Source organism: Osmerus mordax, chromosome 6 (genome assembly GCF_038355195.1).
Source record: "Osmerus mordax isolate fOsmMor3 chromosome 6, fOsmMor3.pri, whole genome shotgun sequence".
Taxonomy (NCBI): Eukaryota; Metazoa; Chordata; class Actinopteri; order Osmeriformes; family Osmeridae; genus Osmerus; species Osmerus mordax.
The window spans coordinates 19,990,723-20,006,481 of NC_090055.1; the positions used below are offsets into that span (position 1 = coordinate 19,990,723).

The following is a 15,759-nucleotide window of genomic DNA, read 5'->3' on the forward strand; positions in this document are numbered from 1 at the left end:
CAAGGCACTAGGAAAGCTAGACAACTGTGACTCTGTGTGTGTGAGTGTGTGTGACAGTGTTTCCACTGTTGCACATTTTTAAAGACTATTCATTGCAATCCCTATGTAATTTAAGACAGCGTTTGACAGGTATACCACTCCCCCCCCCCCCCCCGCTAATCTCCTTGTTAATATGCTAGGCTAAATATGCTAAACTAGCTCTTAGCTACCCCTCCACCCCACCCTGATGGGCTCCTATGCCCAGGCTCTCTCGAACATGGTCAGCTGAGCCCCTGAACCACCTCCGCCCTCACACCAGGGAGGAGCTCGCTAAACGTCCACGTCTTCAATGATCTCACACACACACACACACACAGGAACAGGGTAAGGGCCACACACATTTTCCTTGGGTCATAAAGATTCTGTTATGCAACCCAAGAAGCATGACGGTGGAGGGGGCAGCTGCCTAACCAGCTAACAGACAGTGTGTGTGTGTGTGTGTGACTTGACAGTGGGTGGTAGGTTAGCCAGTGACCAGCCTGCCCCCCACCCTTCTGCCCTGTGCTGCTCTCTCTCCGCTGGGCCCAGCTATCATAACAGCAGCCTGTCTCTTTCTGGAGCTCAACCTCCAGCGGACCCCCACACGCCTGCATTCCTCCCCAGCCAGGACACTCTCCCCTTGGGCCGGCCGGGGCGATGTGTTCTCCTCTCATGGAGGTATGGGAGGTATGCAGTATGCCTGAGACTCTCGTCTGTGCGTCCCTTTCTGGTCCCCTCTCCCTTTCTGTTCTCTCTGTCTTCCTCCTTTCTCCCCTCCCCTCCCCTCCCCTGGTTGTGTGTACGTGCATGGTTGTGTGTGTGTGTGTGTATGTATTGTGTGTGTGTGTTGTGTGCGTGTATGGGTTGTGTTGTGTATGTGCTGTGTGTGTGTGTGTTGCTTACTGCAGGCGCTGCAGGTGAAGCAGTAGTCATGGTAGAGGCTGCCCATGGCTTGGCAGGCCTGGCTGGCTCCATACACAGGCTGGTCACACTTCACACAGCTCCCTGGAACACACACACACGGTTACACACACACATGGTTACACACACACATGGTTACACACACACACGGTTACACACGCACATGGTTACACACGCACATGGTTACACACGCACATGGTTACACACGCACATGGTTACACACACACATGGTTACACACACACACGGTTACACATGCACAGCAGTGTCATACAGCAACAATAGAGACATCAAGTGGAGCAGACATGAGAGAGTTGAATGAGGAGGAAGTTGTGTCAGTGAAAGGGGAAACCAGTTCAGGTTTGCTTGTTAGGATTGGCACAGGCACTGACGACTCTGTCAGTTGAACACTGTCATTAGCTCCTACTAAACATTCATTTATACACACAGACACACACACCCTTTCTCTCTCAAGTCTCCTGTCCAGAGAAAGCATGTGTGTAGAGTCGACACCCCAACAGCCGGCCAGTGTGAAGCTGAGGGAGGAAAGAGACAGATAAAGAGATACTGTTCCTCTTGACCTCACTCTCCCTCTCCATCTGAGTGTGTGTACATAGGACGTGTTTGTGTGCTAGAAGACCAGACCAGACCAGGTGAGACCAGACCAGGTGAGACCAGACCAGGTGAGACCAGAACAGGTGAGACCAGAACAGACCAGGTGAAACCAGACCTGAGTAGACCAGGTGAGACCAGACCAGACCAGGTGAGACCAGACCACACACACAACCACATACACACAGTGTGACTACCATACACACCCACATACACAGTGTGACTACCATACACACCCACATACACACAGTGTGACTACCATACACACCCACATACACACAGTTTGATTGTCACACTGGAATAAATGTATGTAATATCTTTATAATGTCACATGCCACAAGAGTTACACACTCATGGCTCACACACACAAACACATACGCACACACACACACACACACGGACATAGTCAAACACACACACACACAGGAGAGAAAAGGAGTGTTTTGATGATGGATTCATTCATCCTATCCGCCTATTGACAGATGACATCATCTCAGCTCCTATTGGCTCCCACTCTGACAGCCCATCCAGAACATGCTGTGTGTGTGTGTGTGTGTGTGTGTGTGTGAGTGTGTGTGAAAGGCTTTCTCTGGACTAGTGAACTCTCCCCAACCCACCCACACACACACAAACACAAACTCACACGTTAATGAGCCACTGAAAAGGAGTAAAAACTCAGCAACTCATACAGTATAGAGACACACACACACACTTCCAGCCAGGTTCTAGTGCTTCCATAAACTTTCCTCTAAATCCCTAAATCTCTCTGCTAGTCGAATCATTCATCCAGCTACAGGAAGGGTATCCCTTAACCAGACACACACTCACACACACACACACACTCCCTAGGCTGCAACTCCAGACATTCCTCTCCATTTCCCTGGTGAACACATTTGGCACCAGACTCATTTTCCCAGAAGCTCCAGCTGTAGCTCAGCCAATCAGGACGCAGCATGCACCAGCTGATCCTCCCAGCCTCTCCCTCTCTCTCTCTCTCCCTCTCTCTCTCTCCCTCTCTCTCTCTCCCTCTCTCTCTCATGAGAGAAAGCCTAGGGATGCAGTAGGTTAGTGGTTAGAGTATTTGACTGTGGACTAAGAGGTCACATGTTCAAAGGTCCCTGCGGTACAATACCTTGTGTGAGAAGCCCCTGTATCATCAACGATGAAGGCTGATGATCTAGAAGTGGCTTAAGGACCAGTATTCAGAGAGAGCACATGAAGCACTGTCCACAACTCTTATTGGATCATATTGGTTCGGGTTCTATTCTCTCTGTATTCTGGTTGTGGTCCTCTGTCTCTCTATCCATTTCATGATAGATGCCCACAACCATTTCCTGTGTGTTACACACTTCCTGTCAGCCTTCCCTCTAAGCAGGACCTGAGGTCCTTCATGAAACTGCTGCTGAAGGAAAGAAATCCTCCTCCCTCACCCTCTCTCTCTCCCTCCCTCTTTACCTCCCTCCCTCCTTCTCGCCCTCCATCCTTCCCTCTCTATCCATCCATCCATCCCTTCCTCCATCTCTCTCCCTCTCTCCCTCACCTACCTCTTTCTCCTCTCCCTCCGGCTTTGTTGGTTAGTCACACGTATCCATTTCATCTTTCTTATTGTCTTTTTTGCTTCCTGTTGTCACTGAAGCAGACCTTTATGTTGCACAGCATCTTCCTGACTTGATACTCTTGAATGTTTAAAAACAGTAAAGTATTTTCTCACTTGTATATATATATCAACTCACTTGACCACTAATGTCCCTGAACAAGAATAGTATGTATGAATGACGATGTGTGCACACACACTCACACACACACACAAACTCACACACACAGAGAAGAAAGAAGAGGAGGGGAGTGAGAGATTAGAGGAGAGGAGAGTGTGTTGTAATCAGACAGGTGAGAGGAGAGAGGACAGGAGAGGGGGAGAGGAGAGAGAGTGTGTTGTAATCAGACAGGTGAGAGGAGAGAGGACAGGAGAGGGGGAGAGAGAGAGGAGAGAGAGTGTTGCAGCCAGACAGGATGACAGAGCCTCCATATCCTGTTACTAATGACTGTGGTTATTGATGTGGACTCCACTGTAATCCTCCCAGCCCTGACAGCTGAAGGGGGATGAGGTCACAACCTTCCAAACCTGGCAACCCTCCCAGCAGGCTTTAATAGAATTATTATTACCACTGGGTACACTAGACAGACAGACAGACAGACAGGCAGGCAGTCTTCAGCCAGGGTCAGGGTCCTAGCCAGGCAGACAAGCAGGCAGGCAGGCAGACAGGCAGACAGATTATGTAGTAGCAGTATAACAGTAGATAGTTCTGCTGGACAGAAAGGGGGGCTTCTCACCGAAGTGCTCTGCCGTGGGCTGGGCGTCCATCTCCTTCTCCAGCCGCTGGGTGAGAGCCTCCAGCTGGAGCTCTGCTGCTGACGAGCCCTGCTCCGGCTGCACGTGGAGGGTCTGGCAGGGCAGCCTGACAGCCCTGGGGGGCTGGGCCTGGGGCTGGACCTGGGCGTGGGGATGGACCTGGGCCTGGACATGGGGCTGGACCTGGGCCTGGACATGGGGCTGGGCCTGGACATGGGGCTGGACCTGGGCCTGGGCATGGGGCTGGACCTGGGCCTGGGCATGGGGCTGGACCTGGGCCTGGGCATGGGGCTGGACCTGGGCCTGGACATGGGGCTGGACCTGGGCATGGGGCTGGACATGGGGCTGGGCATGGGGCTGGACCTGGGCCTGGGCATGGGGCTGGACCTGGGCCTGGACATGGGGCTGGACCTGGGCATGGGGCTGGACATGGGGCTGGGCCTGGACATGGGGCTGGATCTGGGCCTGGGCACGGGGCTGGATCTGGGCCTGGGCACTGCAGACCACCTGTCCAGGGGAGGGCTGTGGGTACTCTGGAACAGGGGCTGTGGGGCCCCCAGGGCCAGTCTGACTGGCCTGGCTAGGACCCTGACCCTGGCTGAAGACTGCGCCTGGGGCCAGGGCCCGGGCCGGGGACAGGGCTCTGGGTTGGGCCGACTGGGAGGGAGGAGGAGGTGAGGCCGGGGAAGAGGCTACCACTTGGGCCGGGGCTGTTGAGAGAGGACCAGGGCTCTGGGGCTGAGGCTGGGGCTGACCATTGTAACGGAGACCTGTCTGGGTGGAGGGTCTAGGGGCAGTGGAGGGAGGGGAGTAGGAGGCAAGAGGCGGGGGTGTGACGGGGGCAGGCTGGGACTGAGGCTGGGGCAGGTACAGCTCAGCTCCTCCAGTGAAGGCACTCAGAGGCAGGGAGGGAATCAGGTCTGGTCTCCCTGTCATGGAGGACTCTCCAGCCCAGCCTCTCACAGCCCCGGCTCCGGCAGGGGGCCTCTGGAGGGGCCCAGGGGAGCTGGGAGCTGGGAGGGTACTGGAGAAGGAGGAGGAAGGAGAGTGGCGCTGGGGCTGGGGCGGTGGAGGCTGGCTGCCCCCAGAAGAGGCTCCCTGAGGGGGCTGGTTAACCTGGGAGGAACCCCAGGCACCCGAAAGGCTGGCGGGGCCATGACCCCCATATGTGGGGACTGTGCGGGTCATGTTTCCAGAACCGGGGACAGTCGTGGCGTGTTGTTGGTAAGAATGCGGCTCCAAACGCTCCTTGGTATCGTAGTTGTATGCTCTGCCGGTTGCAACTTCGTGCTGGAGTCCTGAGTGCTGTTTCTGACCGTCGTAAGGTCCGTACTGGCTACCGGCAGCCGGCATGGGGCCAGAGAGAATCGGAGGTTTGGCCGCTGCTTCACCCGCCAGTCGGTAGCTATTGATAGGCGGCCTGTCTTTGGTGTAAAACGTGTGGTCGGTAACTCTGTGGTGACCCCCATTCATTCTCACGGCCAAGCTGTTTTTCGCCATTTCCTCTTGCTGCTTCTGCATGTGGATTTTAGTCATTTTGGTGGCGAAGACTTTTCTGGTTTCTTCAAAGTCCGGGTTGTTCCCTGCGTCTCTCCTCATTCTGAACAGCCCATCTCGAGACGCCTCGTACATGTTCAGGTCTTCAATGAATTTACTCGCCTCAAGACCCAAATCATCGTATTTATCCATTTTGAAGTGTCGTAGAGTAGACTAACTAACCCAAAAAATCTTATTTTACACAAAATATTAAAACAGAGGCTGAAGTTAAGTTTTAAAATACCTAAAAACTAACGAAAAACTCGGTTCAAATTCCGGTAGCTGATTAAAAAGAAAAGTTATTCATAGCACGCAAACTCGAAAGATTAAACTCCAAAGGTCCATCTGTCAGTCCTAAAGTAAAAGTTTACGGTCTACAGCCTAGAGCACCGTCACGGGTGCTTCCAACGTGGATCCTGAACAAGTTGAAGAACAGTTTGTCCCGGTGTTTCAACGGTCCCGGAGACTCCTTAGAATATAGGCTATTGGAAAAGTCACGAGAAGCGTATTCCTCGGTGAGCTTGTCCCGCTCTGCTCACAACAGGATGCAGTCTGGTTAGAAAGTCGGATCAGATAGCTCACGGTTCAAAACGGCCCCCTTTTAGCCCTCACTTAAGGCAAGCAGAAACTTCCATTCAACAACTTGATGTTAGTTTACTGTGTGGCAGCCGAAACGTCCCCGCTGATTGGTGAAAACGCACCGTGGCCTAAATCCCTACGCAGTCTAACTTGGATTCATAAAATAGAGAACTTTGACGTAGGCAACTGTTGACGGTGATACGTAACCGGAGATCTTGAGCGGAGTGGATAGGGACACCGTGAGACAGGCAGCGGTTAGTTTTTAAAGGAACAGTGATCCGGAGATGACTGGGGTCAAGACGTGACGGTGTAGTCCGCACGCGCAACTGCGCAAGACCCACATATAGCATCTAAATCAGAGTGTATAAATCATGAGTAACGAAATATAAAAAAGTGAACGGAATTAATTGCAAAACCACGAGTCTGTGTTAACACACCCTCGAAAAACACATCTCAACCTGAATCAAAAGATAAGCTTCCACAGGCCCTAATCTAGAATTCATAAAACTGTGATAGAACACTGTGATAAAAAGTCACTGAGAACAGCTTCCAGTGATAAGAGTGGGAAATATATACCTAGTAAACATAACACATACTGTATATATGATATAATATATAGGCTACTCCTTCCAGTCCCGTGGCGTAAATAAGCTTGAGCCCCCTTCCAGGATCCAGGAGCTTCATCAATGTACCTACCGACACCACCTCACACCACCCTCTCATGTCCTCTCCCCATTATGGAGAAACTGACAGGGTCATGGTGGAGCTCTGGAAGTGTGTGTGTGTGTGTGTGTGATGGGTAAGGATGGGGATAGTAAGAGTCTTAACAAGTGCTCAATCACAGACCCTTATTCCAATGTTGCACGACCGAACACATCCCATAGTCTGTGCCTGGTAGCCGTGGAGACGGCTAAGGAAGTGTGGAGCTAGCATCTGTCGCCGCAGGGCTGTAATGACACCAGACTGTTTATATGTACCCCAGCCATCTGTAATGGAGGAAGCCAGGGCCACAACACAGGCCGTGCGCAGATCTAGACCTGGCCCTGGAGCGTTCTCACGCACACACACCTCACCACCAGCCAATCACAGGAGGACAAGACGCACGGCCAACTCAAGATTGTTAGACGAGCCCTGCCACCTCTGGGGAGACGAGGATGGGGAGAGAGAGGGAGGGAGAGAAAGAGGGAGGGAAATAGAAAGGAAGAGATAGAGCGAGAGAGAAAGGGAGGGAGAGAGAAACGTGAGAAAGAGGGAGAGAAAGAAGGAGAGAGGGAGGGAGAAATAGAAAGGGAAACCACAAGGTTTTAGATGCTATTAAGCTCTTAACCACTAGCTTCCTGGTCTTGGTGGGAATAGTTACTCTTCAGACAGAAGCTGTCTACAACCACAAGCCTTTCACACTCCACTATTACTACTGGAGAGGTGGAGGGAGAGGGGGGAGAAGGAGGGAGGATAGAGGGATGAGAAGGAGGTATGGGGGGGTAAGGGAGAGGGGATAGGTGAGGTGGAGGGAGAGGGGTAAGAAGGAGGCAGAGGTGGGGGTGAGGTGGAACAAAGTACCCAGACTCCTGAAAGCTAGTCCAAGTGCTTCTCAGGCTGGTGACTGAGACTGTGATACCAGGAAGTGAGTCACCACAGACTGCTGCCTCTTCAGTTACTCTGGTAGCCATGGAAACTGCAACTCTGACGGAAGTGTCAAATGACCGGAGGGCAGTCACTGACACAAATACTTACTGAGCTTTTGAGTTTGTTTGAATGGCTGTCGGGGGGGATACTGTGCATGGGTCGTGCCTGGGAAATGAGCTTCCATTTCACAAAGCCATGGAATGTGCTCTTATCTACAACTTTTGATCCAGAAGACCAGAGACTAGGAGACACCAGAGGTATGGAAGCAAATCAGTGACATAATGTGTTGAATTTTAAAAGGCTTTGAATACTTAATATTGAAATTTAAAGACCACCGAATTTGTTGATTTTCAATTCCCCTCTTCAAAATGGAAATATTATTATTATTATAATACTTTTTTTAACCAGATAAAAAATTATAGGTTTGGAAATTCAGGTTGCTGTTCAATAAAAAATGCTGGAAATTCAAGAAAAATATAACAAAATTCAGAGCCAAACAAATTCATATTGCAACATCAGGGATACCTAGGATAGGTATGACAATTGAGCCTGAATGCAGTCGAACCATCTCACTTCTCCGAGAAGGGTCCAGCTGCAGACCTCTCTCCTCAGACCCCTCTCATCCAGGTGTAGCTGCAGGCAGTCATGCATGCAGATCAGTCATACAATCAAAGCCTGGGGTCTGAGGAGAGAGGTCCGGTCTGAGACAAGCAATACCATGGTATCCTGGATGTTGCAATCGGAATATTTTTTTGGCTCCATTTTTTGGGATATAAATTTCACCATTCGACTTTGAGCAGCCTGAATTTTGTTCTATTTTAATTGAATTTTTGGGATCTGAATTTTAATGTCACTGATTTACTTCCATACAGAGACACCAGGTGAGAGACTAGAGAGACCAGAGGAGACACCAGGGGAGAGACTAGAGAGACCAGAGGAGACACCAGGGGAGAGAGAGACCAGAGGAGACACCAGGGGAGAGACTAGAGAGACCAGAGGAGACACCAGGGGAGAGACTAGAGAGACCAGAGGAGACACCAGGGGAGAGACTAGAGAGACCAGAGGAGACACCAGGGGAGAGACTAGAGAGAGGGAGATCAGCAGCAGCCACAGGAAGTGTGTCTGACAGGAGCAGAGAGGAGGGGTCTCGCTCCTTCACCCTCATTCCTGGCGTCTCTTCCTGTTATTCTGTCTCCACTGAGAGCCATTTCCTGTCACCTGACGGCCAGAGAGTATGTGGGGTTAAAGGTCAGGGGCTGATGGCGGGAAAAAGGCACCCCCCTGTCCTCTGTTAACCCCTCTCTTTGTTAACCCCTCTCTCAGTTTCTGAGTTTCTCTCTCTGTCTCCCGCCCAGTTTCTTTCCCTGTCTCTCTCTCTCTCTGTCTCTCGCCCAGTTTCTTTCCCTGTCTCTCTCTGTCTCTCGCCCAGTTTCTCTCCCTGTCTCTCTTTGTCTCTCGCCCAGTTTCTCTCCCTGTCTGTCTTTGTCTCTCGCCCAGTTTCTCTCCCTGTCTCTCTCTCTGTCTCTCGCCCAGTTTCTCTCCCTGTCTCTCGCCCAGTTTCTCTCCCTGTCTCTCGCCCAGTTTCTCTCCCTGTCTCTCTCTCTGTCTGTCTCTCGCCCAGTATTCTCCTGGCGCTGACCCTGCACGCAGGCCTCAGTGTTCATGTCACTCAGGAGACCCACCACACACACATTCACACAGGAAGTGAGGTAAAAACCCCACATTCACACAAGGTGGTGTGTGTGCAGGGGTGGGGGTGGTGGTGTGTGTGTGTGTGCGTGCAGGGGGGGTTCTGTAGAATCATTCTGGGTGAGTTATTTAAAGCAGCAACAGAGTATCCACAGCAACATACAGAGGGGCCAGTTACACTAAATATTATTGTTTGTTTTCTTCACGGCATTGCAGGTATTCACAGGCCAAAGACCATGTTTATAATTATTCAGACTCAACATTTAGAGGGGCCACAAAAGGGTCCAAGCTTGTTGTCACAGGGGCACTTCTACCCCCACTTCCCTCCCACCAGAACTGCCCCTGGGTATTGGGTGTCTAGGCTGTGGAGACAGTATCTCTGAGCAGAGAGGGTTTGAAGCTATAAACACACGTTTAATAATACTAGTGACACATTCTTTAAGCAGATGCTCATATCCACAGTGACGTAAAGGGAGGGTTCTGGAAGCAGGGCAGCGGAACACAATGGGTGTTCTAGAAGCCAAACAGAGCGTCACGTTCCATTCAGCTCATACAGACACCCCCTGTGGTGCTCTGTAAACACACAGGGCCTGGCTGCCTGGCTGTAGGGCTGACTGGCTGGCTGGCTGGAGGGCTGACTGGCTGGCTGGAGGGCTGGCTGGCTGGAGGGCTGACTGGCTGGCTGGAGGGCTGACTAGCTGGCTGGCTGGAGGGCTGACTGGCTGGCTGGCTGGAGGGCTGACTGGCTGGCTGGAGGGCTGACTGGCTGGCTGGAGGGCTGACTAGCTGGCTGGCTGGAGGGCTGGCTGGCTGGAGGGCTGGCTGGCTGGCTGGAGGGCTGACTAGCTGGCTGGCTGGAGGGCTGACTGGCTGGCTGGCTGGAGGGCTGACTGGCTGGCTGGCTGTAGGGCTGACTGGCGGGCTGGAGGGCTGACTGGCTGGCTGGCTGGAGGGCTGACTGGCTGGCTGGAGGGCTGACTGGCTGGCTGGCTAGAGGGCTGACTAGCTGGCTGGCTGGCTGACTGGCTGGCTGGAGGGCTGACTAGCTGGCTGGCTGGAGAGCTGACTGGCTGGCTGGCTGACTGGCTGGCTGACTAGCTGGCTGGCTGGAGGGCTGACTGGCTGGCTGGCTGACTGGCTGGCTGGAGGGCTGACTAGCTGGCTGGCTGGAGGGCTGACTGGCTGGCTGGCTGGAGGGCTGACTAGCTGGCTGGCTGGAGGGCTGACTGGCTGGCTGGCTGGAGGGCTGACTGGCTGGCTGGAGGGCTGACTAGCTGGCTGGCTGGAGGGCTGGCTGGCTGGCTGGAGGGCTGACTAGCTGGCTGGCTGGAGGGCTGACTGGCTGGCTGGAGGGCTGACTGGCTGGCTGGCTGTAGGGCTGACTGGCGGGCTGGAGGGCTGACTGGCTGGCTGGCTGGAGGGCTGACTGGAGGGCTGACTGGCTGGCTGGCTAGAGGGCTGACTAGCTGGCTGGCTGGCTGGAGGGCTGACTAGCTGGCTGGCTGGAGAGCTGACTGGCTGGCTGGCTGACTGGCTGGCTGACTAGCTGGCTGGCTGGAGGGCTGACTGGCTGGCTGGCTGACTGGCTGGAGGGCTGACTAGCTGGCTGGCTGGAGGGCTGACTGGCTGGCTGGCTGACTAGCTGGCTGGCTGGAGGGCTGACTGGCTGGCTGGCTGGAGGGCTGACTGGCTGGAGGGCTGACTGGCGGGCTGGAGGGCTGATTGGCTGGCTGGCTGGAGGGCTGATTGGCTGGCTGGCTGGAGGGCTGACTGGAGGGCTGACTGGCTGGAGGGCTGACTGGCTGGCTAGAGGGCTGACTAGCTGGCTAGAGGGCTGACTGGCTGGCTCGATGGAGGGCTGACTGGCTGGCTGGCTGGAGGGCTGACTGGCTGGCCGGAGGGCTGACTGGCTGGCTGGATGGAGGGCTGACTGGCTGGCTGGAGGGCTGACTGGCTGGCTGGCTGGAGGGCTGACTAGCTGGCTGGCTGGAGAGCTGACTGGCTGGCTGGCTGGAGGGCTGACTTTCTGGCTGGCTGGAGGGCTGACTGGCTGGCTGGAGGGCTGACTGGCTGGCTGGAGGGCTGACTAGCTGGCTGGCTGGCTGACTGGCTGGAGGGCTGACTTTCTGGCTGGCTGGAGGGCTGACTGGCTGGCTGACTGGCTGGAGGGCTGAAATGTTGACTGGCTGGATGGAGGGTCATGTATGGTGACAGAGGGAGCAGACACTGATAAGACTCAAAGAGGGGGGAGGGGGGGAAGGGAAGAAGAGAGAGAGCAAGACAGAGTGAGACAAGATTGAGATAGACTTGACAGAATGTCAAGAATTCCAGTTGCTTCAATGTTGACACATTAACCACAAGCCAGGCTTAGAGACAGTATATATTTTATATAACTAGACATCCACCATAACGACATTATCATCACTCTCCCATCGTAAAAAATAAATTAGTCCAACTATCCGCTTTGTGGTATAAAAACCCATGACTCAAGAATGTCTCAGGAAGTCAATCCGTGGCGTGGAGAGAGTGTCACTCCTCCAGGAGGAAGTTGATGAGGGCCGTCCGGGGGGACAGGATGGCTCTCTTGATGGGCCGGTTGCCAAGGAGACGCTGTCCGAGGGGGCTCTCCAGAACCAGCCGACGCACCTGCTCGGCATCCTGGGATACGAGGCGGGACACCGTGATGGTACCACACAGCCTGTTGTTGATCTGGAGGGAGGAGCGGGGAGGGGAGGGGGGAAGAAAGAGGAGAGAGAGGTGGAGAGGAGAAGAGAGGGAAGGAGAGAGAGGGAGGAGGAGAGCAGAAGAGAGAGAGGGGGGAGGGGGTCAGAGAGGTCAGTACTTATTAACTGTGTCAATGTTTGTGAGGGAGAGTGGTGCATCTGTGTATGTGTGCGTATGTGTGGTGTGTGAGGTGTGTAAATCCCTCTGCTGTAAAGGACTCCATGTATATTTATTGTGTGCAATGTTCATCCACAGAAAGAGAGGCAGAGAGAAGTGGAGAGGGGGGCTCAGAGTGAGAGAGGGAGAGAGAGAGAGGGAAGGAAGGAGAAAGAGAGGGAGAGCAAGATAGAGTGAGTGAGTGAGTGAGAGTGAGAGAGATAGAGAGAGAGAGAGAGAGAGAGAGAGAGAGAGAGAGCTGGCTGGCTGACTGGCTGGCTGACTAGCTGGCTGGCTGGAGGGCTGACTGGCTGGCTGGCTGACTGGCTGGCTGGAGGGCTGACTAGCTGGCTGGCTGGAGGGCTGACTGGCTGGCTGGCTGGAGGGCTGACTAGCTGGCTGGCTGGAGGGCTGACTGGCTGGCTGGCTGGAGGGCTGACTGGCTGGCTGGAGGGCTGACTAGCTGGCTGGCTGGAGGGCTGGCTGGCTGGCTGGAGGGCTGACTAGCTGGCTGGCTGGAGGGCTGACTGGCTGGCTGGAGGGCTGACTGGCTGGCTGGCTGTAGGGCTGACTGGCGGGCTGGAGGGCTGACTGGCTGGCTGGCTGGAGGGCTGACTGGAGGGCTGACTGGCTGGCTGGCTAGAGGGCTGACTAGCTGGCTGGCTGGCTGGAGGGCTGACTAGCTGGCTGGCTGGAGAGCTGACTGGCTGGCTGGCTGACTGGCTGGCTGACTAGCTGGCTGGCTGGAGGGCTGACTGGCTGGCTGGCTGACTGGCTGGAGGGCTGACTAGCTGGCTGGCTGGAGGGCTGACTGGCTGGCTGGCTGACTAGCTGGCTGGCTGGAGGGCTGACTGGCTGGCTGGCTGGAGGGCTGACTGGCTGGAGGGCTGACTGGCGGGCTGGAGGGCTGATTGGCTGGCTGGCTGGAGGGCTGATTGGCTGGCTGGCTGGAGGGCTGACTGGAGGGCTGACTGGCTGGAGGGCTGACTGGCTGGCTAGAGGGCTGACTAGCTGGCTAGAGGGCTGACTGGCTGGCTCGATGGAGGGCTGACTGGCTGGCTGGCTGGAGGGCTGACTGGCTGGCCGGAGGGCTGACTGGCTGGCTGGATGGAGGGCTGACTGGCTGGCTGGAGGGCTGACTGGCTGGCTGGCTGGAGGGCTGACTAGCTGGCTGGCTGGAGAGCTGACTGGCTGGCTGGCTGGAGGGCTGACTTTCTGGCTGGCTGGAGGGCTGACTGGCTGGCTGGAGGGCTGACTGGCTGGCTGGAGGGCTGACTAGCTGGCTGGCTGGCTGACTGGCTGGAGGGCTGACTTTCTGGCTGGCTGGAGGGCTGACTGGCTGGCTGACTGGCTGGAGGGCTGAAATGTTGACTGGCTGGATGGAGGGTCATGTATGGTGACAGAGGGAGCAGACACTGATAAGACTCAAAGAGGGGGGAGGGGGGGAAGGGAAGAAGAGAGAGAGCAAGACAGAGTGAGACAAGATTGAGATAGACTTGACAGAATGTCAAGAATTCCAGTTGCTTCAATGTTGACACATTAACCACAAGCCAGGCTTAGAGACAGTATATATTTTATATAACTAGACATCCACCATAACGACATTATCATCACTCTCCCATCGTAAAAAATAAATTAGTCCAACTATCCGCTTTGTGGTATAAAAACCCATGACTCAAGAATGTCTCAGGAAGTCAATCCGTGGCGTGGAGAGAGTGTCACTCCTCCAGGAGGAAGTTGATGAGGGCCGTCCGGGGGGACAGGATGGCTCTCTTGATGGGCCGGTTGCCAAGGAGACGCTGTCCGAGGGGGCTCTCCAGAACCAGCCGACGCACCTGCTCGGCATCCTGGGATACGAGGCGGGACACCGTGATGGTACCACACAGCCTGTTGTTGATCTGGAGGGAGGAGCGGGGAGGGGAGGGGGGAAGAAAGAGGAGAGAGAGGTGGAGAGGAGAAGAGAGGGAAGGAGAGAGAGGGAGGAGGAGAGCAGAAGAGAGAGAGGGGGGAGGGGGTCAGAGAGGTCAGTACTTATTAACTGTGTCAATGTTTGTGAGGGAGAGTGGTGCATCTGTGTATGTGTGCGTATGTGTGGTGTGTGAGGTGTGTAAATCCCTCTGCTGTAAAGGACTCCATGTATATTTATTGTGTGCAATGTTCATCCACAGAAAGAGAGGCAGAGAGAAGTGGAGAGGGGGGCTCAGAGTGAGAGAGGGAGAGAGAGAGAGGGAAGGAAGGAGAAAGAGAGGGAGAGCAAGATAGAGTGAGTGAGTGAGTGAGAGTGAGAGAGATAGAGAGAGAGAGAGAGAGAGAGAGAGAGAGAGAGAGAGAGAGAGAGAGAGAGAGAGAGAGAGAGAGAGAGAGAGAGAGAGAGAGAGAAAGAGAGAGGGAATGAACAAGGGAGAGGGAGAGTGAAGGAGTGAGGGAAGGTGAGTGAGGGAGGGAGAGAGAGACTGAAGGAGAGGGATAGAGAGTGAAGGAGGAAGAGAGAAGTAGAGGGAAGGAGGGAGAGAGAGAGGTAGAGAGAGTGGGAGGGAAGGTGTATTGTGCCTTTAATCATTACCCACTTGTCTGTTTAAAGTAAGAGCTGAACTTTTGACATGAAGCTAAACACACACACCCATAGTAAACACACACACACGCGCACACACACACGTACACATAAACTAAACACAGGCTCTGTAAATGACAGAGTGTGTGCCAAGCATAGACCTGTGACTGGGTTAAAGAGTACTGAGTGAAACTTAAAGTATATACAAAAGAGTGTGTGTGTGTCTCACCCTCACGGCCAGCACCATGGTGTGTGTGTGTGTGTCTCACCAGGGTGTGTGTGTGTGTCTCACCCTCACGGCCAGCTCCAGGGTGTGTGTGTGTGTGTGTCTCACCAGGGTGTGTGTGTGTGTCTCACCCTCACGGCCAGCACCATGGTGTGTGTGTGTGTGTCTCACCAGGGTGTGTGTGTGTGTCTCACCCTCACGGCCAGCTCCAGGGTGTGTGTGTGTCTCACCAGGGTGTGTGTGTGTGTGTCTCACCAGGGTGTGTGTGTGTGTCTCACCCTCACGGCCAGCTCCATGGTGTGTGTGTGTGTCTCACCCTCACGGCCAGCTCCAGGGTGTGTGTGTGTCTCACCCTCACGGCCAGCTCCAGGGTGTGTGTGTGTCTCACCCTCACGGCCAGCTCCAGGGTGTGTGTGTGTGTGTGTCTCACCCTCACGGCCAGCTCCAGGGTGTGTGTGTCTCACCCTCACGGCCAGCTCCAGGGTGTGTGTGTGTCTCACCCTCACGGCCAGCTCCAGGGTCTGTCTGTGTGTGTGTGTGTCTCACCCTCACGGCCAGCTCCAGGGTCTGTCTGTGTGTGTGTGTGTCTCACCCTCACGGCCAGCTCCAGGGTCTGTCTGTGTGTGTGTGTGTCTCACCCTCACGGCCAGCTCCAGGGTCTGTCTGTGTGTGTGTGTGTGTGTGTGTGTGTCTCACCAGGGTGTGTGTGTGTGTGTCTCACCCTCATGGCCAGCTCCAGGGTCTGTCTGTGTGTGTGTGTGTCTCACCCTCAC

General features: G+C 54.5%; 2 protein-coding genes across 2 annotated transcripts in view; both read right to left on the reverse strand.

Annotated features, from left to right (window-relative positions):
- LOC136944273 (LIM domain-containing protein 1) overlaps positions 1-6,107 on the reverse strand; it is a 14,554-nt gene extending 8,447 nt beyond the window's left edge. Inside the window, exons 1-2 of the mRNA XM_067237960.1 lie at positions 3,881-6,107; positions 922-1,023 (exon numbers count right to left, since the gene is read on the reverse strand). Of these exons, the coding sequence (XP_067094061.1) occupies positions 922-1,023; positions 3,881-5,588 (1,810 nt within the window). The 5' untranslated portion in view covers positions 5,589-6,107. The remainder of the gene's footprint in view (positions 1-921; positions 1,024-3,880) is intronic.
- Positions 6,108-13,774: 7,667 nt separating this feature from the next.
- The window catches only part of LOC136944874 (leucine--tRNA ligase, mitochondrial-like), a 45,896-nt gene continuing 43,911 nt past the window's right edge, over positions 13,775-15,759 (reverse strand). The window contains 1 exon segment of the mRNA XM_067238800.1: positions 13,775-14,107. Coding sequence (XP_067094901.1) covers positions 13,928-14,107 — 180 coding nt within the window. The 3' untranslated portion in view covers positions 13,775-13,927.